Source organism: Cyprinodon tularosa, unplaced genomic scaffold (genome assembly GCF_016077235.1).
Source record: "Cyprinodon tularosa strain WSP-4 unplaced genomic scaffold, ASM1607723v1 ctg603, whole genome shotgun sequence".
NCBI lineage: Eukaryota > Metazoa > Chordata > Actinopteri > Cyprinodontiformes > Cyprinodontidae > Cyprinodon > Cyprinodon tularosa.
The window spans coordinates 375,609-399,846 of record NW_024039345.1 but is presented as its reverse complement, the minus strand read 5'-3'; the positions used below and the strand labels follow the sequence as shown (position 1 = coordinate 399,846).

At 41.3% G+C, this 24,238-nt stretch overlaps 1 protein-coding gene across 2 annotated transcripts in view; it reads left to right on the top strand.

Moving 5' to 3' along the window:
* Positions 1-24,238, top strand: part of gabrr2a (gamma-aminobutyric acid type A receptor subunit rho2a) — a 73,196-nt gene that overhangs the window by 45,955 nt on the left and 3,003 nt on the right. For both annotated transcript variants that reach the window (XR_005282640.1, XM_038307209.1), the window contains exons 5-8: positions 3,776-3,858; positions 16,632-16,772; positions 17,767-17,919; positions 18,074-18,282. Coding sequence is in view for 1 of the 2 variants with exons in the window: in XM_038307209.1 (XP_038163137.1) it covers positions 3,776-3,858; positions 16,632-16,772; positions 17,767-17,919; positions 18,074-18,282 (586 nt within the window). In the remaining variant the exon portion in view is untranslated. The remainder of the gene's footprint in view (positions 1-3,775; positions 3,859-16,631; positions 16,773-17,766; positions 17,920-18,073; positions 18,283-24,238) is intronic.

Here is a 24,238-nt window from a genome sequence, read left to right as displayed (position 1 = left end):
CCGCAGTATAAGGCATTCACGTTTAAAGATTTTTCTTTCTTTAAATTATTTAATAAATCATCTAAAAAAAATCTAGGACATGCGAGATGTGTTCCTTGACATTTGCGATTTTTTTCGGGATTTTATTGCAAACTATGGATTTTTAATGATTTTTTTTGTTTTGAGTAGAGTCGGCCATTTTGAATTACCCGGCGGTCGCTTGGTTCCCGCGGTCGCAACATACCAGGCGGTGCGAGCTGCGAGGGCCGCTCAATGCCACTTGTGGCTTTAATTGTCATTACATTCTCACAGGTACAGAGCAACGAAATGAACTCTCTGATTTAACCCATACTCTTGGGCAGCAGTGGGCTGCAACTGCGTGGCACCCGGGGAGCATTGTGGGGTTCAGGGTCTTTGTTCAGGGACCCAGAGTGACAGTCTGTGGGAGTGGAGCTCGAACTCAGACCCTCAGGAGTCCGAGTGTACTGCTCTAACCCCTAGGCCCCTACTAGGAGCTGGAGCTAGATGTAGGGCTAGGGATACCCAATCATTGGCCACCCCTGTGGCCCACTCCTACCATACAGATGGTGGCAGTAGTAATACTCTCAAGCGGAATACTCAAAACATTTAATTTTTTTGTGGTTAATTATAAACATCAATATACTAACATCAAAGATAATAAATACAGAATTCATGCTCTTTTCAGAACTAGATTTTGTGTGATATGGGGTAAAGAGTAGATGATGTGTCTCTGCAAGTCATCTGGGAGTCTTCGTTGAAATCATACATAAATAACAATTTTGATATAAACTTATGAAATAATCAATTTATGTTGATATTAGTGCTTGTAAATATCAATTTTATGCAGAATGTTTGTTGATACAAGTAGGTAAGTAATGACGATGGAAAAGATTTACGCCCCAGAGCTCAAAACTGAAAGAATTCTTTCCACTATACCTTTTATTTAGAAAGCATGGATGTTTAAATATATGCATCTACTTGTTAGCAAAGGCTGTAGGAAAGTATAGTTTGTCTTTATTTAGAAAATATGGATGTTTTGCTTGTTAATTTTCCTGTTGGAGCAGTGTAGACTGACCCTGAGGTTCTGGCGCCTATCCACTTTCGGCCACCCCTCAATGTACATTGGTTATTGCCTGAAAACCCTTATAAAAAACTATGCCTCTGGCCCCCACTCCCCAAATTTTAAACTTTAAGCTCTTAAACTTTATTATTTAGTCTAAAATATTAAAACTTAAATTTACCAGCTTGGTAGACCTGTATTTTGAATTTAAAGAACATCCCAAGACTCCTAGAATCTTCTGGGAATCACTGCCATAAGAGTCCAGTGATTCCATGGCACTACTGCATAATTTCATCAGGTGATTTTTATAATAAAATAAAAATACAAACACTGTCTTGTTGTCATTTAAATAAAGTTCCAGTCTATATATTTTCTCACATATCTCAAAGACTTGAGGAGAATATTTACTGAATGACAAATCAACCTGAATCTCATCTGGATAAAAATTGAGTGACACATGCATTTCTGTATATTTATAGAAAATAGATTCCATAGGTAGCAGCTACAAAGAGAATTAAACAGGAATTAAAAATCCTCTTTGTTGAACATCATAGGTGGAGAAACAGAGTCATGACCTGTCTTATCTAGTAAACCTTTGTTGGATAAATAACATTTTAACCTTTTTAAGGCTGTGCCTCTTAGACCAACAAACTGATCCAGCATTTATTCTGATAATTAAAAGGCCTTGATCTGTTTTCAAAGGAAAAGTAAAGTAACGAATAATTACAAAAACTGACTCAGATAGCTGCAACAGGTACATCTGAAGAAAAGAGCCCGTTGTCAGGTTCACAGTTGCTATTGTAACAGTTTCTATGGGAATGGATCCACAGGTTAATGACCTGTGACGAGTGGAGGTATTTGACTGATTGATGGGGAGGTAGAGCTGTAAAGGGAAGCTCCGACGGTGGGGACGGTTACAGAAGAACTCCACGGCTTCATTTTCAGCTCCTTCAGCAGCTCAGGCCTCAGATGTGCCTGATCTTCATCTTTTCAGATCCATTTAAAGCTTCCAGTTTCCCTGCTGCGTATCGAGGCATCTGTCCCAGTTTCCCTGCGACTATATTGGGTCCCGACAGGCAGCAGGAATCAGATGAGTTAAAGATCAATAAATGGCAACGTGTTGAGCTTAGTGTGTTTACAGTCTGCAGAGGAAATCTGCTGAATATTTATTTCATCCTGTTAGGATTTAACTTCAGAGAAATGAGCCACAGGACTCTATCTGAGGGTCCGTTAACTGTTATTCCGCATGAATGTTTCCGCTGAGAGTTTTATTAACTGAATGTGTCTCCAGCTGAGGGGGAACTGATGCATGCTTAATTGACAAGGACAAAGCGCCTCCTATGGGACTTTGGGAGTAGTGCATTAAATAGAAGTACCATGAAATATGAAAAAAACAATAAAAAATTATTCACATTGTTACTTAACATCTGTTTATGAAGACTCCATGTCTTCAGAAATGGTAGATGTCAGTATTTTGCAACTTCATATTAATCACTTTTGTTTTTGGCTTTTTGTCAGGTTCTAAACTCGAACTTCAGTGTTGAATACAACAGTTTGTGCAACACAGTTGGCCAAAATGGTGAATTTCAAGGAGAATAATCTATGTTTTTTAACATAATAACAAACCTTCAAATATTCTGTACTGCATTTGTATTCAGACCCATTTATTTGATAGAGAAAGGCTGAGTACAGCCTCAAATAAAATCAGGTGAAACCAAGTGCTTTCTGAAGCCATCACATCAGCAAATGCAGTCAAACTTTATATATTCCAAAGTAATTGTAAATCCAGCTGTTCTTTGAAGGCCGTAGAGGTTTGCTGAATAGCATGCAGCCTCATGAAGACCAAGAAACTGGTCAGACAGACCATGGAGAAAGTTGTGAAATGGTTAGAGCGAGATTGAAAAACAATATCCAAAACATTTAAGATCACTCAGAGCTCTGTTCTGTCAATCACCAAAACATGGAAAGTTAATGGAGTAAATGGAGACCTGCAAAGACATGGGGTTGAAGATTTTTAATAAAAAACAGCCAGACTGCAACTCCAGAGGAGGCCCAGATATACTTAGCTTAGGTCAGGCATTCCAAAACTCTGTTGTTTTATGGAAAAGCTGCAAGAACAAAGATGAATACTCAAAAAGTGCTGTTTATGGTTTGCCACAAACCATGTAGAAGGTTCAGTTCCCACTAAAGAAGGTGCTCTGGCCAGAGGGCACCAAATATAACTTTCTGTCTAATATTAAAAAAACACCTGGAATGATGAAAACCACTGCACATCACATCTGCCACACCAATCATAGGACAAACAGTAATGGTACAGTATACAAATTCTATCAGATTAAATGGGTTCATCTTCCAACAGGAGAACAAACAAATTTAGATCTGAGCATAATCATGTAGTAAAATGACCTGGTCTGCAGCAATGTGACGCTCACAGAAACTCCCCATCCAGTGTGACTGAGGTTAAGCTCTTTTTTTTAATAGATATAGAAATAGAATCTTAGTTGTTTTTTGTATAAAGCTTATAAAGATATCATTCAATAGGTGGATTTACAAACTGTTGAGTTAGGATGTCTGAACGTCAGTGAAATTGTGTTAAATAATCACAAAATATAGAAAAAGATGATCGAACATGAAGGTTGTATTTTGCAGTGGTGTGTAATCTGAAAATAAAGTTTCTCAGTGACTGAGTGCCTTTTTCTTTTTGTGTCTAAACAGAGTGACGGTTACAGCAGCCTGTAACATGGACTTCAGCCGCTTTCCTCTGGATTCTCAGACCTGCTCACTGGAGCTGGAGAGCTGTGAGTAAAAACTGGTGGAGTCTGACACTCGGAAGATAAAACATGACAAATAATAAGAACAGAGATAATGCAAGATTGTCAGAGAAACGTCATTCTTCATTTTAAGATCAACAGCACAGAGTTCAAAACAGCTTAAGGGCTTTTCTGTCAAATTTAGTTTGGAGGTAAATAACAAAAATGTCTCCTGAGACAATAATGTGAAAACAGTGGAACCTGCAAATACAAGTTTAATTTGCTACAGTGGGCAATTTTCCTTACGTGGAAACAGCTCTTTCTATTACAAACAGCGGTAATTACTATAATTTGTTCCAACGTGTCAACCACATGCGCTCAAATAAAATAACAATCAAAGTCAGTCACTTTTATTACAATAGATGAAATTTTTCTTTATAACACCTCTTGAAGCATTTTGTGAAATAACACTGAAACAAATAATAAAGCTTTGAAACACTCACCTGTTAGCAGCTGAAAGGCTGGACATGACTGAGAGGAGGAGGACATTTGTATGTGGTAAGAGAAACTATTTTCATTTTAACCACACAGCTACAGAAGGATAGGAATGCAACAGATTCTACATTATATGTTTTTTTCACTTTAACAAATGTTTTTCATTGGTATACATATGGATTTTTTCCAACTCTTGCGCAGCTTTCCTGCTTTGCTTTTTTAGTTTTCTATAAGTTTTGCTACAAATAAAATGTCAGATTCAACAAAAATTGACATTTTTTCCCTTTATTAGTAAGAGGATGTGAATGAACTTTCACCTGACTTCATTCTAAAACACATGGAGCTATATGCTCTAACCTTTTAAACTTAAACATAAGCAATACTCTAACAACACTGCTGACACATGCATTAAAAAATGCATTATTGTTTGAATTCGGTGAATTATACCAGTCTGTGTTAATATTTTTTCCTGCATGGCTGTTTTTTACATTTTGAGCACCTGTCTCCCAATGCAGCGCCAACAATTTTCAGCACTTCTTGCATCCATCTCATCACTTTCTAAAGAAAAGCCGCATTACTGTCTTGAGGCTTCCAATTAGGAATGAATCTGCTCTAAGACATTTCTGCCTACTTTTCAAAATGTCATGAAAATGTGCCATAACATTGTCATAATACAGAGTAATGCTATGTGACAACAGATTTGTTTGGTTGATGCTGCTCATTGAAGCTGTGTACCTTCCACCCACATTTCACACACCTCTTGATGGCTCCTGGGGTGAGCTCCTGCTATAGCCCCTTTTTATTGAAAGCCTAGGATTTAATTTATTTGATTTTCTTAGAAAAGCTGAAAATCAAACCCAGAAAATCAGTCAGCAAATAAAGGAAATCCATACGTTTGCTATCTTGTGAGGGGCAAATATTTGTAAAAGAAGATGGGCCAATAGAGTTGACCAACAGGGTATCGATAATCATTGGGAGCTTTGAGAACTGTTGTCTCTCCTCAGCAGAGTAGATAACAGTAAACCATATCGCATTTTAGCTTGTTTTCGTTGGAAACAAATTATCTTAGAAAAATGTTATCATTATATTAAGAATTGGCATTAGGGGTTTCTCTTTTCACTCAAGATTCTTTTCAAATACTTTTTTTTCTAGACTCACTTTAATTCTGCACAACCGAAGGGTTTGTGAGCATCAGCAGCCTTATAAGCTCATAACCACCCATTTCAGTTGGATATATTTCTATACTTTGACTAGACCAATTCAAGCGGATTATTCTTCTGCTGCATAAACCAGTTGAGATTAGATTTAGGATCACAAATCACTTGCCAGAGATTCCTCAGAGAAGAAAATTCATGGGCCCCTCAGGTCCTAAACCAGAAGAGGCCCTGGACCATCCTTCCACCATTTTGGCCATTCCTGGTGTTCTTTTTTTCTGAAAAGCTATGTCAGCTTTGCGTTGTTGCAACAGGACTACATTGCCCCAAACGTTCCACTTTCATTTTGTTATTTATGAATATTCTGAATTATTATGTTATTTTAAAGGTGAGATGGGTCTATTTGCTTTGACTTGTTTTGGTCAGCATTAGTTTTGATCTTTAACATTCATGGATGCCATTTTTCCCAGTCTCTTTCTCGTTGTTGAATTATGACCTTATATGAGAGAGGTGAGACCTGCAGGCCATCCAAGGAAGGTTTCCTTCTTTACCACATGTGCTGCATTTTATGACTAAGGATTAAAATAACACTGTGACCTTTTCCAGAATAGTGGACTTAACTGACTTTTTTCTCAATGAGCTTAGATTTGAACAGGAAAGGCTATTTTTGATAGCCTTTGCTAGACAAAGTGGTCTGCTGATTGTACAGGTCTGAACTCAACATTGTCAAGATTAATTCACATTTTCAAATTCGGGGCAATTATTTTAAAACTCTAGACCTGATTGGTGGGATTGCTTCTTTTTTTTTATATTGAAATTTATTCAAACAAAACAAAATAATTATTAAGGCAGCTATATTCTTACCTAAGGATATACTTCCACTAATGTTTGACTGTGAACATGAGGCAACGTCAAGTCATGGTCATTAGCCACATGTTTGAACAGTTTATTCATGATATGAGTTTACACACATCTGGTTAAATTTTACGGCTCTGCTATAAAATCTTCATAAAAAAAAACAGAAACTTAAGAAATAGGGATAAATAAACTAAAGCAAAAAATAAAAAATAAAAAGCAACGTAGTTTTTCTGATGTTTTCACATAGGAGGAAATTCAGGTGTCCCCACACGCTCAGTGCAGGACAGCCTTAGTTAAAGCTCCATTCCTTCCTCACTTTGGACTTTAATGCCTGAGAGTAACCAACGTCTGCACTCAAATGCAGGCAGAGGGCAGGAACATTTTTTTTCCCCAACAACAGCAATGTGGGGAAAAAAAAAGCAAGACAGCCAGAAAATCACAGAAACAGATCAGGGTTATTGAAAAGGGGTGAAAAGCCAAGCCTTATTAACAGTTCAATAAAACCCTTCGACAGTACAAGAAAATCATCAAAACTAAAGAAAAAGTAAATGATTAAAAAAAAACGTGACATGAGTGGGTTCCTCTCAAAGACATAAAATATTTTAAAACTGACCTTTAACGCATTAAAAAGCATGCTTCACCATTAATCTCTGTAAATCATTAGATGAAGAGTTTTAACTCCTTGAAAAAAAAAATCAGATAATCCAAAAAAAGCGCAATGTGGTTATCTGACAAGGAGAGAGAGAGAGAGAGAGAGAGAGAGAGAGAGAGAAAGAAAGTGTTGGGAGCTGGAGGAGTTCCACCTTTCTCCAGCAGAGTCCGCTGTGGATCCTTCTGAGTGAGCCTCCTGCACAGCTGCAGCCCATCAAGATCATCAGAGGATCCACTATATAAGCTGTCTTCAGACCTTGCCTCAACGCCGCAGTGTTGATCCAGTTGGTCAGCGCCTAAGCCTAGACTCTCAGTGTATCTTCATGACTTTGAATCCAGTCAGGATTCTAACCGTTGTCTCTATCTTCCAGGAAACCAGTGTCTCCTCTGTGAAGCTCTGGAAGTGCTATCCTGCCGAGCCGACCCTCAGAGCCAAACCCGAAGAACCATAGAGAACTTCCATGCAGCTCAGGACTAAGAGCTGGAATACCCAAAGCCAAGGTCTGTTCATTTGTAGACGTGAGACGCTGAAGCAGCAAGCGGACTCTGCTGATCAACTCCTCTCCAGATCCAACAGTGACTCTCCCAAAGCTAACCTCAAGAACCCTCAAGGTACAATCAGTTGTTATCAAGAAAGCAAGCTCCAACGTGCAACGCTAACTGAACTGTCTCTCACGCAGACTCCGGTGAACCAGTATCCAGGCCCGAGCCAGAACCAGTACATTCTGTGTGCTTGTGTCAAAATAAACTTGTTGAACTTTTATTCCTGTGTCAGTCAGTGGTGTTCTGCATAATTGGGTCACTTTTAGAGTACCCATCATGACAGAACACTGCGGCCAAACTCAAGGCCCAGCGGAACACTACATCCGTCGATTGGAGGAACAAGCGGCCCAGATCCATGGACACAGCCTGGCGCTACGTGAGTTAAACACCCACATTGAAAGGCAAAATCAAGCTATCCAGAGCTATGCTAACTACACGAATAGCGCTAATGCTGCACCGGTACCTCAACCATTTCCGGGTCCAGTTCCTCCTCCGAGGTCACCAGCAGTGACGTCATCCGAGTTCCGCCCAAGTCTCCCAGAGAGATTTTCTGGTAACATGAAAGATTGCAAAGGATTTTTATTTCAGTGCCGTTTGATTTTTCAGAACTCTCCAGGCAGCTTTTCCACGGATTACAAAAAGATAACCTTCATCCTTTCTCAGCTAACAGGAAGAGCCTTGGAGTGGGCTCAGGCAAGATTTGCCACCGACGATAGCCTTAACTGCTATTACTCTGATTTCATCTCCGAATTTACTCAAGTTTTCAACCAAGAAACTGATCAAACAATTGACTCTCGAGCTCTTTTCAATTTTAAAGCAGGGAAATTCTTCTGTGGCCGAATTTTCCATCAACTTCCGGGTCAAAGCGGCAGCTTCCGGATGGAACCAAAGCCCTCTGAAGGGAGCCTATTTCATGGCTTTAAATGAGCATATTAAGGATGAGCTCGCAACTCTTGACGAACCAGCTACCCTCGAAGACTTAATTCGCCTTACGATCAGATTGGATAATAGAATCCGTGCCAGAAACAGTTCTAAAAAGCAGGGGACACTTTCTTCTGCCTCACATAACGTGACTGTTTGTTCTCCCCCCACAGAGCAGTTGCCCATACAGAGACCTAAGGCTCAGCCTCTCCCTCTGCCTATTCAGGCCTCTCATTCGGCTGAAAGAGATGTCGAACCCATGCATGTGGGACACACCAGGCTCACCCCTGAGGAGAGACAAAGACGTTTTCTAAGCAAATTATGCATTTACTGTGGTGAGAGTGGACATTTCATCGCTTCCTGCCCGGCTAAATCAAAAGCCTGGGCCCGCCAGAGGATCTGAGGAGTCTGGCGGGCCAAATTAACACTAAGAAATTTCCTCGATTGTTGCTACCTGCCACGTTGTTTTGTTCTAACCAAAGCCTCTCCTTTTCTGCATTCATCGATTCAGGCTGTGAACGGAACTTAATCGATTCGAACCTCGTCCAACAACTCCAAATTGAAACCATTCCTCTGACTCAACCTCTTAGTGTCTCTGCTATTGACGGAAAAAGACTTCACCAAGTTACCCATCAAACTCAACCCCTCGAGCTACTTCTGTCAGGTAACCACCGAGAGACAATAACATTTTTTGTTTTTCCTTCTGCATGTTCCCCCCTGGTGCTTGGTTTTGAATGGTTGGAGAAGCATAATCCTCACATAAATTGGACTGATCGTCACCTGGAATCATGGTCCACTTCATGCCATGAAACATGCCTCCGTTCGGCTGCTCCCTTGGTGGGGTCTCCTAGAGGTGGGGGGGAGATGGACTCTCCTGACCTTTCTTCCGTTCCTTCCGAGTACCATGACCTAGCTCCTGTCTTCAGTAAGGTCAGTGCGATGTCCCTACCTCCACACAGACCATATGACTGCGCCATTGAACTTTTACCTGGAGCACCACTACCTAGCAGCAGGTTGTATAACATTTCTAAGCCTGAAAGAGAGACCATGGAAAAATACATTAATGAATCATTAGCTGCAAGAATAATCCGCCCATCTTCCTCTCCTTTGGGCGCCGGGTTCTTCTTCGTTGGAAAGAAAGACGGCTCCCTGAGACCATGTATTGATTACCGAGGTTTGAACCAAATCACTATAAAGAACAAATACCCACTTCCTCTACTCGCCTCAGCATTCGAACCTGTACAAGGAGCTACAGTTTTCACTAAACTGGATTTAAGGAATGCATATCATCTTCTTAGGATCCGAGAAGGTGATGAATGGAAAACAGCCTTCAAGACTCCCTTGGGCCAATTTGAGTATTTGGGGATGCCTTTTGGTCTAACTAACGCTCCAGCCTGTTTCCAATCCCTCGTGAACGATGTTCTCAGAGACTTTTTAAATGTGTTTGTCTTCGTCTATATTGATGACATACTCATTTACTCTAGGAACCTCGCTGAACATAAGAAACATGTCCGCCTTGTTTTACAGAGACTGCTGGAGAACAAGCTGTTCGTTAAGGCCGAGAAGTGCGAATTTCATCAGTCTTCAGTAACCTTTTTGGGGTTTGTGCTTGAGGGCGGCCAGGTAAAACCATCTGAGGACAAAATTAAGGCCGTGTTAGATTGGCCAGTTCCAGAGAACCGCAAACAACTACAGAGATTCCTGGGCTTTGCAAACTTTTATCGTCGGTTCATCAGGAACTATAGCCAGACCGCCCTGCCATTAACTTCTCTGACTTCTGTCAAACGCATTTTTCAGTGGACTCCTGAGGCGCAAGCTGCGTTTGATAAATTGAAATCCTTATTTTCCAGAGCACCAGTGTTAATGCAGCCTGACCCTGCTAAACAGTTTATTCTCGAGGTGGACGCTTCTGATTCTGGAGTTGGAGCGGTCCTATCCCAGAGACTTGACACGGATCAAAAGATCCATCCTTGTGCATTCTTCTCCCGTAGACTTTCTTCCGCAGAGCAGAACTACGATGTGGGAGACCGTGAGCTGTTGGCCATCAAACTGGCGCTGGAGGAATGGAGACATTGGCTGGAGGGAGCTGAGCATCCGGTTCTAGTATGGACTGACCACAAGAACCTGGCTTACATCCAGTCAACCAAGCAAGCCAATCCTCGTCAATCCAGGTGGTCCATCTTTTTCTCACGGTTTAATCTCATCATTTCCTACAGACCCGGATCCAAGAATGTCAAACCCGATTCTCTCTCTCGTCTTTACTCCATCGATCATCCCGAGACACCTGAACCAGTCCTTCCGGCTTCCTGCACTGTTGGAGTGGTTAACTGGGAAATCACTGACCTAATCAACTCCGCCCTGGCTATAGGAACCTGACCCAGGTAACGGTCCCACTAACCGAACCTATGTGCCATCTTCTGTCAGGTCCCGTCTCATCCAATGGATGCATGCCGCCAAGTTTTCTGCTCATCCGGGAGTCAGTAGAACCATCGCTTTGATCTTTGATCTTTCAGTCTAAGCGACAGCTATCCTTTGTCTCCAATTGGCCAACCCTCCATCGAGATGTTAAGGAGTATGTGTTGGCTTGCTCCACATGTGCCCGTAATAAGGCCTCACATCAACCTCCTTCAGGCCTGCTTCAGCCACTTCCGGTTCCCTCACGCCCTTGGTCTCATATTGCCATTGACTTTGTCACCGGCCTCCCCGTTTCTCGAGGTATGTCCACCATTTTCACCATTGTTGACCGTTTTTCGAAGGCCTGCCATCTCATTCCCCTTAGGAAACTCCCCACGGCCTTCCAGACAGCCCAGCTCCTCGTTAAACACGTCTTCCGCTTACACGGCATCCCCCAGGAGATCCTCTCGGACCGGGGTCCTCAGTTCATATCCCAGGTCTGGAAGGCATTCTGTTCTGCACTCGGCTGTAAACCCTCTCTGACCTCTGGTTACCATCCACAATCCAACGGACAAACAGAGAGGATGAATCAACAGCTTGAATCAACCCTTCGTTGCCTCACCTCCAACAACCCCGTTGACTGGAGCCAATTTCTTACATGGATCGAATACGCACACAACTCCCTCAAATCTGCTTCCACTGGACAATCTCCCTTTCAGGTTAGTCTCGGTTATCAACCTCCACTTTTTCCCGCAGACGAGAGAGAGATTTCGGTCCAGTCAGTGAACCAACACATCCGACGTTGTCAGAAGATCTGGAGAGAAACAAACACCACCCTCAACCGATCTTCTGAATCCAACAAACGCTTCGCTGACTCCAGGAGACGTCCCGCCCCCGAGTACACTGAAGGTCAAGAGGTATGGCTGTCCACTAGAGACATTCCCCTTAAGGGGATGTCTCGAAAACTCTCGCCCAGATTCATAGGTCCCTACAAGATCTCCCGAGTCATCAGTCCCTCAGCCGTCCGTCTCCAACTGCCTCAGTCTCTCCGGATCCACCCAACCTTCCACGTGTCCCAAGTTAAACCTGTCATCTCGAGTTCTCTGTGCCCGCCTTCCGACTCCCCACCACCCGCCCTGGAGATCGATGGTCATCCTGCCTTCACCATTCGACGCATCGTGGACTCCCGTCGACGAGGTCGCGGCTGGCAGTACCTCGTCGACTGGGAGGGCTACGGACCGGAGGATCGCCAGTGGGTTCCGGGCTCGTACATCCTCGACCCTGCCCTGATCGAGGAGTACGAGCGTTCCTGCCCTACGACCTTCGACGGTCGTTGGGGGGGGGGGGGGGGGTACTGTTGGGAGCTGGAGAAGTTCCACCTTTCTCCAGCAGAGTCCGCCGTGGATCCTTCTGAGTGAGCCTCCTGCACAGCTGCAGCCCATCAAGATCATCAGAGGATCCACTATATAAGCTGTCTTCAGACCTTGCCTCAACGCCGCAGTGTTGATCCAGTTGGTCAGCGCCTAAGCCTAGACTCTCAGTGTATCTTCATGACTTTGAATCCAGCCAGGATTCTAACCGTTGTCTCTATCTTCCAGGAAACCAGTGTCTCCTCTATGAAGCTCTGGAAGAGCTATCCTGCCGAGCCGACCCTCAGAGCCAAACCCGAAGAACCATAGAGAACTTCCATGCAGCTCAGGACTAAGAGCTGGAATACCCAAAGCCAAGGTCTGTTCATTTGTAGACGTGAGACGCTGAAGCAGCAAGCGGACTCTGCTGATCAACTCCTCTCCAGATCCAACAGTGACTCTCCCAAAGCTAGCCTCAAGAACCCTCAAGGTACAATCAGTTGTTATCAAGAAAGCAAGCTCCAACGTGCAACGCTAACTGAACTGTCTCTCACGCAGACTCCGGTGAACCAGTATCCAGGCCCGAGCCAGAACCAGTACATTCTGTGTGCTTGTGTCAAAATAAACTTGTTGAACTTTTATTCCTGTGTCAGTCAGTGGTGTTCTGCATAATTGGGTCACTTTTAGAGTACCCATCATGACAGAAAGAAAGAAGGAAAGAAAGAAAGACGCACAGGCACACAGAATGATTCCAACATGTGAAGTTGTGATGAAGCATTAAAGAAAGATAGGAAACAATTATTCAAAGCCCTGGCAAACAAAGCCTAGCTTATTGCAACAAGACATTGACTTTGCAGCAATTCTTCCCTTTGAGCAAGCATGCGTCAACCACTTCCTTTTTTCTGCAGAAAAAACAAATTATAGAAAAAGCCAAAAGGTTCTGTCTTAGAGCAACATTTCTCTATTAGGAACAGAAGGAACAATGATCTCTGAGATAAAACTTGATTATTCAGAGCTTTATAAACAAGAAGAAGAATGTTCGGTTGTAATCTCGATTTAACTGGGAGCTAATAAAGAGAATCTGAGATCAGAGTTTTGTGTTTTAAACAAAGATTGTCTGTTTCTCAAACGACGCTGAGGAAACTGATCAAAACTTTTATTTGGTGCTTTGATATGAAGTGACTCAGCTGATGCTTCCCTTTGCAAAGTTCCTCAGCAGAGTAAGATGTTCATTTACTGAAGACTTCTTGTAGCGTGATGTGGCTTTAAGACGAGATGAGGAGACAATATATCAGTTGTAGTCCTTTACAAGCAGAAGTCAATGATGGGTACAAACACGACATTATTGCTTACTAGGAATGCTTGATGAAATATATTATTCATTACAATATTTTTTTTTCCTAGACTGCTTTTAAGAATGCCTTATTCTTGTTATCTCAGTTTAATTTAATTATTTTTGTGTTATAGAGCAGGGATGGGCAACTCCATCCTCTATCCTAAGAGCTCTAGGCAAACATTGTTGTGAGTCTTGATGCCTTTACTTTACCTAAGGGGGAAAGGGAACAAACGGTTGCACCATCAAATAGCATGTATCTATAGTATATAAATATTATTTCACTTGTTCTCTTTAGCCCTTTTCCTTTTATATATCCATCCTAAAAGCAAAAGGATGAAAGAGAATAAGTGAAATAACAAGCAACAAACAAAAAATACAGATTTAAAAAATAAGCATTGTTGGGTCTAATAGATAAAGCATTACCAATAGTATTTATCATCCCAAAAGTTGTAATAAAAGTTTCATTGAAGTATAAGAATATTTCATTTGTTATACTATAGCATATGAAGGTTCACATTCTTAAAACAAAGAGTTGCAGCCAGATAGTGAAATTGCATCTAGTCAATTAAAGTTTATCTTTAAAGGTTTTTAGACCTTTGGACAGATGATAAGAGAGGGAATCCTTTTTCATTGTTATAAGCTTTTCATACAGTAAAACTGATTGTTAAAATGTTCTTCCCCAAGTATCCTATCAAACCTATACAATTCTATTTAATATTTATTTTTCCATTAAGTTATCTACGCCTATTTTTGTACATTTGTATGCAAGCTCAATGCTGATCTACAATTTACACATTTTTGCTCTTGTGCATGAACATAGTTTTGTTGTTCTAAAACTAAGCAAAGTTTAAGAGGAACCACTGATCCTTCACCAGGGTGGATTCGTAGGGTTGAAAAGTCAAACTAAAACAGATCTGCAGCTTTTCATGTCATCTGATCTGACTCTATTGTAGAGTTTAGTCACTTTAAAGAATTAAGTAGAGGTAAACTTTTCATCTGCATTCCTCAGTGTTTATTTACAGCAGTTAGATGGATTCAGTCAGAGGTAGAGAGGTGGTAGGTTCACACCTGAAAACTGAACACGAGGCACAAACTTTTTCAGTTTCATGTCTTTATTTCTGAGACATCAAATACTTTCCTAGCAGCCACCAGGGGCCGTTTTACCGAGGACCCCCCAACCACCACCACCACCACCCACCCATATTCTCCCCTCCACCAGCATAAGCTCTGCAGCTTCAAAACATCAACAGAAGTTGGAAAGCTGTAAAATTAGCAGAAGCAGAGATAAAAGCCCAAATTCACAGAGCGTCTGCAGCAGCTGGAGTTCATACCAGCTCACAGCGGGAGGCACACTCTCACACTCCTAATGAGTTCCAGAGCAGAGAAGAAGAAATTGGCTGCAGGAGCATGTTTATAACTAACAAACAAGCTTTAGAGAACATCACTGTCACTGCAGTGAGCTGCTGGAGCCTCCTCTGTTCATCTCTGCTGGACCTACAGCATGTAGCATGTACAGGCCTGCAGGCTGTTAGGCTGAGGTTTGAAGTGGTTCCTAACATCTCAGGAGAACTGTAAGGGTCTGAACTATGAAGATCAGACCATACAGGGCTCTGCTCATAATATCACACCATGTCAGATGCACTCAAATCTATCAGAGACATTTGAGACCAAATCGTTCCATTTTCTTGTAGAATGGACCTAATTGCAGATAGTAGATTATTTAGTTGATAATTGTTCAGGTTAATCAGCTCTATTCATTTCTGGACTTTAGTTTCTTTAGTCCTAAAACCTAATCCAGCTTGTTCCCTTCATTTTATGTCAGATCAATATGCAGCAGCCAATAAAAGATTGGGAAGGTGCTTGCAGATATCTGATTTTCTGCATGAATGATCCTTAGTGAATTATTTAACATTCAGGGAAGTTTGGTTGAATTTATATTTGGCTTTGAATTCCCTTGGTTAAAAACTCTGTTTGAAACAAAGACAAACCCAATAAACTCTGGTGGAAGGTCCAAAAGAAGTACCTCTGTTATTTTATTTATTCTGGAGTCCTGTTTGGTAAATGACCCAATAGACGCAGCAACTGACTGGAAAATAAAGCTATCTAATAAAACAGAAAATATACAAAAGCTGCCATGAACACAGGACATGGAGCTAGGACAGAACAATAGGCAGAAAAGACTTACAGGAGGAAAAAACAATGAGAACCATTAAAATACTTTACTGAGGGAAGTGTGGAGAATGACATTGAATGAAGGAGAGTTAATCTGAGGATTATGTGGAGCAGCTGAGGAAGAAGAAAAGCTTGGAAACTGAAGGAGTGGACTAATTAACATAAACCTACTAAGACATAAAGAAACTGTTCAGCCAAGGTAAAAAGATGACATGATTAAAATAAATCTAAATGTACAAGAACAAAGAACAAGAATTAACAATGAATCTAAACACCAGGGATATGTGGTATAAATACTCAAATGTGATGAATTAACAAAAAGAATTCAAAGGTGATTAAAACACAAATCGGAATATTGTTTAACATGCATCAACAAATTCCTGTCTTTCTTTACGTCCTTAATTCAAACTTTATGGCTTTAGAGAATTAAAGCTTATAGTGCTTCACATCCAATAAACTGCAGTCAAATTGGCTGTGAAAGTAAGAGGGATACTTTATAGTCCAACAGGCCTTGGATACACTATTAGTAAAGGAAGACCTGGAGCTACCTTCAGGGGGAGAGTGAGCAAAATTCAGAGAAGCAATCCTCATTTACCATTCATTTGATTCAGGTGTGTTGGAAACTTTTACATTAGAGAACCAACAGCAGTTTGTTCATATTGCAGTTACTACATGTTGTTTGCTTTGGACATTTAATATGTTCTTTGAACTCTAGTCCACAAACGTAAAGATAACCCCTGACTAAGGAGTTCACAAATCAGTACAAACTTTATTTTTCTAAAGTTTAACATCCATAAAATTCAGCTGATGTGTTGTTCGCCCGGCAGTTTATAATTTCTGTTTGATCTGTGGCTTCACTTTTATTTAAAATTTTTTTGCCTCTGCCGATAAACATTTCCCAGTCTACGTGATTAAATAATTTTCTGCATGTTTGTGTTTGTTTTCCAGACGCTTACACAGACGAGGACCTGATGCTGTACTGGAAGAACGGGGATGAGTCCCTGAGCACCGACGACAGGATCTCTTTGTCCCAGTTCCTTATCCAGAAGTTCCACACCACATCCCGTCTGGCCTTCTACAGCAGCACGGGTACGGATCTAATTATCACCACTGCTGGAACCCCCCCTCCGGCGGCTTGGTCCTGGGAGGAATCACAGAAATTACTTTTATCACATTCTTCCCACATGTTTAATCTTGAAACTAGAGCAGCTAGAGCTGATCATGTTTTATTGCCTGCTGTGAAAGTGGCTAAACAACGAAAGGGATGAAATATAAAGAAGATTCCCTCTTAAATTTTTTGTATAATTTAGTCAAATTTAACTTGTTTGCTAAGAAAATGCAGCTCAAAACAGAATGTTTTCGCCTTTTCTGTGATTTTCCTTCAGCTGGACCTTATTTTACTTCAGCTTGGTTCTGTTCCTTTCTTTGGATTGGTTTTGCAGTATTAGTTCCTATTTGTTGGTTGTAGTTTAAAATTTTACTTTGGTTTCCTGCAGCCTCTTACTTTTTTACCAGTTTTTTTTTTTAGCCTCACCTCTCTGTTTTGTATTGTTTTTGTTTTTTTCCAGTCAGACAGGGTCCCACAGTATGGCGGGCTCTGCAGTTCAGACTTTGGAGCAGGAAAGAGGGGGGTTAAAAAAAGAATCTTTGCTGCATATTTCTGTTTAGCTGCAAAAGAGATAAAATGTTGATGTATTGATTTATTGTCCTGTTTCTGATACTATCGCATCAAAAAGAGAAAATGTGTACCAGATTTTAAGCGCAAGGAAAGCTCTCTCTCTGAAAACCGATCACATTGGAATGAAATCTTTTTAAGAAATTCAGATCTAAACAACTAAACTGATGCAGAAGTTCAGCTAAGAAAAACAGAAAGCTCCTCCGTCAGTAACGCGGAGCAGGGCTGTCGAGTTCTGAGAGGTGTGATGAATATTTGAACATTTTGTGTCATACTGATGATAAAACAGAGCAAGGTAAAGTAAAGCTCCAGACATCTTTGAAAACAAACACGGATGTGGAAACAGTGTTATGTAAGGAGAATCAATGGACCGGCCTGACCCGTCACCCCTCATTGTGCTGTCTGCAGGCTGGTACAACCGTCTCTACATCAACTTCACACTGCGACGCCACATCTTCTTCTTCCTGCTGCAGACATATTTCCCTGCAACACTGATGGTGATGCTGTCCTGGGTCTCATTCTGGATCGACAGACGGGCTGTGCCAGCCAGAGTCTCCTTAGGTAAAAACACATGACAGAACCCAGAAGCTGTCGTTTTTAAAGACATTTTTGGGAATACTGTGTTCTAGAAATGCTGCTGATGTCATTCTTTGCTTCTCCTCTGAGATCTTGTTCAGGTGTTTGGTTGTCAGCGTGAACAGCTGTGTCTGTGCAGGTATCACCACGGTTCTGACCATGTCCACTATCATTACTGGGGTCAATGCCTCCATGCCGCGAGTGTCATACATTAAAGCGGTGGACATCTACCTGTGGGTCAGCTTTGTTTTCGTCTTCCTATCTGTGTTGGAATATGCTGCTGTCAACTACCTATCCACCGTCCAGGATCGCAGAGAGCGTAAAAGGAGAGAGAGGGCGCGCTCCCAGGTGAGCTTTAGACACGGTGAAGCAACTTTAATTTGTTCTTAAATCAGTTCTATTAGTTCTTGTCAGATGTCAGGTCAGTTTTGTCCATTTTTGGTTACCGTATTTTCGCTACTATAAGGCGCATATAAACTTCTTTTTTTTCCTCAAAATATGCGGTGCGCCCTATAGTGCGATGCGCCCTATGGGCCGGATTTATCAAGATCCAATTTTGCGTGCAGTAATTTGCGCTCGCAAACTGGAATTTTGCGCGAGGGGCTGAACCATGGTTTGCGGGTGATTTAACAAGAGCGATTGCGTAACTGGTGGCAGGTGCAAAACTGTTGGAGACACCCTATTTAAATGATGGTTTTGCGCGTTTTGTGGTTTGCGGCAAAGTAGTTTGTAGTTTCTACAAACTAGTGCATTAAGACATTTAAATCTTACAGTGATAAATAAAGAAAAAACTTTGGCAACCTTTATTCCCTAAGGTGGTATGTGGCTGAATTTCTACTTCACTGCAGTAAAAAAAAAACAACAAAAAAAAAAACTGGTGTTTTGTATTGGCTTGTAGAAAAATGCACATACCAAATGGCTCACAAGAAGTGACTGTGGATGAGATTACGCATCCCCGCAGCATTGGCATGTTGCTCCACAGGCGCAGGGGGAGAACCCCGACCCCGTCGGACAGCACTTCTGAAAAAACGAGATTGGGAGGTCCCAGCTCTTTCTGCAACCGTACGCTGGAATGACCCAGATGCAAAAAAGTGCAATGTTGCAAGGAGTTTTGTGATATCTGGTATTGCGTTGGTCCTCCTTGTGGCTGGCTTCAAATCCATTCTGAGTTCCCCCAACAGCTCCAAAATGGCAATGCTGGATAAACGATATGTTTTGATGATCGTTTCCTCGTTCATTCCAAAAATATTCACACAGAGTGAAAAAATGCGTTCTCTGCGTCTCCTAGCTTCATTTCGATGTCTCCTTCTTGCGACAATAACCGCTGCCATGTGTGCGCAATTACGCGTACAGACCATTTGCACCTTCTTTTGAAACATGTTAAATATAGTCAGATACCGTTAGCAAAATTGCTTTCAGGTTTAATAAATCACTTTGCGAGTGCTAAATTAATATTAGGGCTGCAACTAACGATTATTTTAAAAATCGATGAATCGGACGATTATTTTTTCGATTAATCGATGAATCGGACAAAAAATATTTTTTATATTAACCTCTTTATTCCAAAATAAACATTTTAGACAGAACAAACAAGCACACAAGTACAGGTTGCTCATTAACTGTACTGGTGCAATATGAAAAATAAATGTTTGTGTTAAAACTACGCAAACTTACATGAGAAATGTAGCTGTACATCCACAAAATATAGGGTACTTTGTTTCATAAAGCGCAAAAAAAGACATTTTTGTTTTTAAAAGCCCCTAAGGGGTTCAAACAATAGGCCCCCCCATTTCAACAAATGAGTTTTTTTAGACTAGAAGAGTTCTGCCTTTTAAGACAGGAAAGTATAGCAGTTAAAGTTGCTACTTGAGAAAATACTGAACCATAGAGATAAAAATAGCCCTGTGATTCAAATTATAAATTGTATTTGGAATAAAAATGAGAGAACTAGGGGTGCTAAAAAACACATCCTCCAAAGACAGATATTTACATGGGAATGTGGCATATAATTAATTGCAGTGACGTGCAGTCAGGGGAGGCAGGTGAGGCAGTGCCTCACCAGCCATCATGGAAAGAAAGAAAATATATAATCATAAAGTAATTTAAATTGTTATATTCATCCGGTGGTTTGTACTAAAAAATATTCATTTTTCACGTAGCTTCACCAATTTCGATTTTTATTTGTTCAAAATCGCTGAATTTTCTTATTTTCCCATTCAAATGCTTGGAAGCGATGCCGGTGAGGCAGCAGCGAGCTCTGCCTCACCTTGGATTGCGCAACCCCTGGCTCTGCGCTGGCTGCAAAGCGGAGAGAGCATGTTGCTGTACGGCGTCAATAAAATGGTTTAAACAAATGTAATATGTGAACTTATTTCTAATAATTTGGCTTATGTATATAATGTACAGAGCTTTTTGTCACCAACTGTGTTTGTGTAACGTGTTTCGTGTAATGAGCGATTATAAACGGCAGAGAACAAGTTCGAGGTGAGGCAGGCAGTTCTCTTGCCTCATGGCAGGGGGTGCTCAAGAGACTGAAAACATAAGGCAGGAACAGGACGGATCAAGGAAGGCTTTCTTCCCTGGCAGTGATCTCCATTGAGACAGAGAGACTTTTAAAACTGAAGGAAGATAAGGAGGACTTCTATTCATTTATAAGTAAAGGTAAGACAGTAATAACGTTTATTTTGTTTTGTTTTTTAAGGAAATGTGTGTTTTGTGAGCTACAGTTTGTATGTGTAAGGATGCAGAAGTGAAACATAACCTGTAAACTGCTGTCAATCTATGCATCTATTTGCAAATCTGATTCTGATGACGTCAGTGCCTCACCAGCTATGAACCTCACCGCACGTCACTGATTAATTGACATATTACTGATCTTGCTGGATTTTATTCTGCTTTACTTCCATAAATTGCAGGATCTTCTTTTACTTTATCTTTGCCAGAAGATTTAAACTTTAAAAGCCTTGCCCTCATAATTTGCAAGTTAATTTATTTATAAAGTAAATGTAAACGCTGCTTAAGCTAATTCAAATGAAATTAAAAGTAAAATAAGTAGCCAACCTTATCACTGTCTGTAACCTACTAACACGGTAAGGAAAGCATCAGATGAGCTACCTGAGAAACTAACGTTACGTTTCCCCACTTTAAAACCAAACAAACATGGTGGTTCCGTGCCATGTTAATTTCTTTTGAAAAAAGTTGCATGTTATCACCTTTTTCGCTTTACAAAGCGCAGGCTATTTTAATTATTGTGATCAATTTGCGCCGTCAATCCCGGTGCATGCGCGCTACATTTTCAGTCTGGACGCTGAGGCTCTGACTGCAGCGCTGAGAGGGACTCCTGCGGGAGTAGGGGGAGGCGCCCCATGGCAGAGTAGGAACGATACATGCTTTCACGTAAGAGTCTCCAAAAGCCGCCAGTGACACCGAAAAAAGTCGCCAGATTTGTCGCTAGTCGCTTTTTTGAAAATAGTCGCTGGAGGGGTCTGAAAAGTCGCTGAGTTGGCAACACTGCACCTGCGGCGCTGACTCGCTCTGCCATATTTTTTTTTCTTCCTCTTTCAGTCAAGAGGCAGTGATGACGGCGCGGCGGATGACGCAATAATCGCGCGACACAACTAATCGATGATGAAATTCGTTGCCAACGCTTTTAAAAGTCGATTTTTATCGATTTTATCGATTCGTTGTTGCAGCCCTAATTAATATATTTACATGTTCTCCTCCCACAAGACGCACTTTTGCGTGTAAACGCCCCATATTGCATATTCATTGCAGAAAAAGTACTAAATGGATAAGAGGCGCTATTTAGCACGTTTTAAAGACCAAATCCTTTTAGCACGCTGTTGATAGATCAGTTTGTACATTTTTTAGCGTGCGCAGGGAAATAGCTCACGTTTTTATACACGCAAACCTTTGATAGATCCGGCCCTATGTGTGTTGTTCCTGCGGACGTTGTGAGACCACCATGAGAGCGTTAAAGGGGGAAGTGTGGGCGTGGATTCTGTATAAAAGAACAGGTATGTGCTTTATGCAGAACTCCTCATCTCCTCATTGGGGAGATGATGAAGAGTGGCTGAGGGAGGTGTATGTAAAGAGACCAGGTGGTTTTTTCCACGCATCACCATCGCTGTTAATCTGTGACTCCATGCGTGCCCATCTCACAGCCGATGTGAACACCATGGTGAAACAAATGAACGCTGTGCTTGCTGTTATTCCCGGGAGGTCTGACAAAGGAACTTCAACCGCTCGACATCGGTGTGAACCGGCCGTTCAAAGTAATGCTACGTTCACACCGGACGCAGCAAGAGCAGCAAAATCGCGTCTGCTGCTTCATTTTTGCTGCTTGTACTAGTTTAGTTCTGACGTGCGGCTGAAGCAGCTTTGCAGCTCTGGCTGCGCGGTGCAAAGTGTGTCTGATGCGCGTTGGTCGGAGCTACTCTATCCTTTCTTTGCCTTGCAGCTATATTTGCTGTGATCAGTGGGAATAAAGTAGTTTTAATATGTTTTTAAGTGAGAAAGCTCACCTGAAAACTTAATCACTGCAGTCAGTTCATCCAGATTACAATCCCACCTTCCAATATTATTTCTGTCGGAGCCGCTCAGACCCCCACATACCAGCGGTGCACTGTCAGTAGGAATCCCATTCAACAGCAGCCTCTGGCGGGGTCGCCTCCTCGCGGTTCACCGTGGCAGCTGGTAATCTAAACTGCAGGCACCAGGATAATAAAAGCGAACATATTCTGCCGGCAGATTTCTGCATTTTCAGTTAATTTATGCGTCAATAAACTGTTTCAGAGGAGTGATCACAGCGCTCTGTGTCATCAGCGATGTGTCTCTCATGGCCAGCTCCCAGGTTTGATGAATACTTTGTAATAAATACATGAATAAAGCACAATCATACTCAGTTTTGCTCCCGCTCTATTTTTAAATACGCAATAGAGGTATTTAAACTTAGTAGAGGATACGTACCGCTATACTGTATAAAACCCGCGCCCTATAATCGGGTGCGCCTTATGTGTGTGTTAAATACAGTAATGGCACACATAACTGAGACTGCGCCTTTTAGTACGGTGCGCCTTATGGTCGTGAAAATACGGTAGTTTACAGCTGCTCTTTGGTCAGTTTTGACTGCTCCTAATGTCAGATCTACTAGTTCTCAGGACATTTTAACCTGATCTAAGGGGTTTACATTTCATATTAGATCAGTTTCACCTTTCCTGACATTAGTTTGACCTACTTTCCTGTGGTACAGCTGGTCTTATATCTTTTTCCCTTTGCTCTCAGAAGGCTTACTGCTGTTGAAGTCGATTATATATTACTTTTTGATTAATAACTACAACTCTCAGATCAGTTTGATCCGTTTATTACATTTAGGTACATTTAGGTATGTTTTAAGGCAGTGCAGGTTTTTATTACAGTATATAACACATTTCAGTAACTAGACAATTTAAAGCCCTGAACAAGGAAAAAGAAACAACAGGAAAACACAGAGATAAGTACACGGTGTGGGGTGGTGATAAAAATGGTAAGTTACCTGTCCGACAAACAGGAAGCCTGGGTTCGTATCCCAGCTGGAGGGAATGAGCTGCCAATGTGGGTGGTTAAGCAAGACCATTCACACTAATGCCTGCTTTGGGGAGTGGCAGTCTAGTGGTTAGTGCATTGCACTTGGAACCCAGAGGTTATGAGTTCAAGCCCCACTCCCACGGACTCCCTGAGCAAGACCCCTTGGCGCCGCACAAAGTGATGGGTCAAATGCTGAGAGTTCATTCTGTTGCTCTGTACTTGTGACAGACAAGAAAAAAAAACTATATTTATGAATAAAATGCATGAAAATATTAAAAGTTAATTTATTTCCTCTAAAAATTGGTTCTAATCTTCATAGGGTTGTCACGATACTAAACTTTTCAACTCGATACCGATACTAAGGAAAATATTCGATACTCGATACCATTTTCGATACCACAAGGATAAAAACAAAGATTCCAAAATTCAACAGAAATATTTTCATTAATAAATAAAATACAATAAATAAACACAATAAAGGTTGTATGCTGTGCACAATATTAAGCAAGCTTGATAAAAAATTTATAAAATTAAGTGTTCCTTCCTTGGCTATGCTTTGCACACATAACAATGACACTAGCCAAACCGGTTAAAAAACAAAAATAATTCTCAGCAGCTGCACCTCTTACAAAAAAAAGTCTGAAACTGAAAAGTGCACAGAATTATTCAATCACACAGTGTTCTGAAAGTGCATTTTCCTCTATTCTGCACTTTAGATGAATGACTGCTTAGGTGCCAC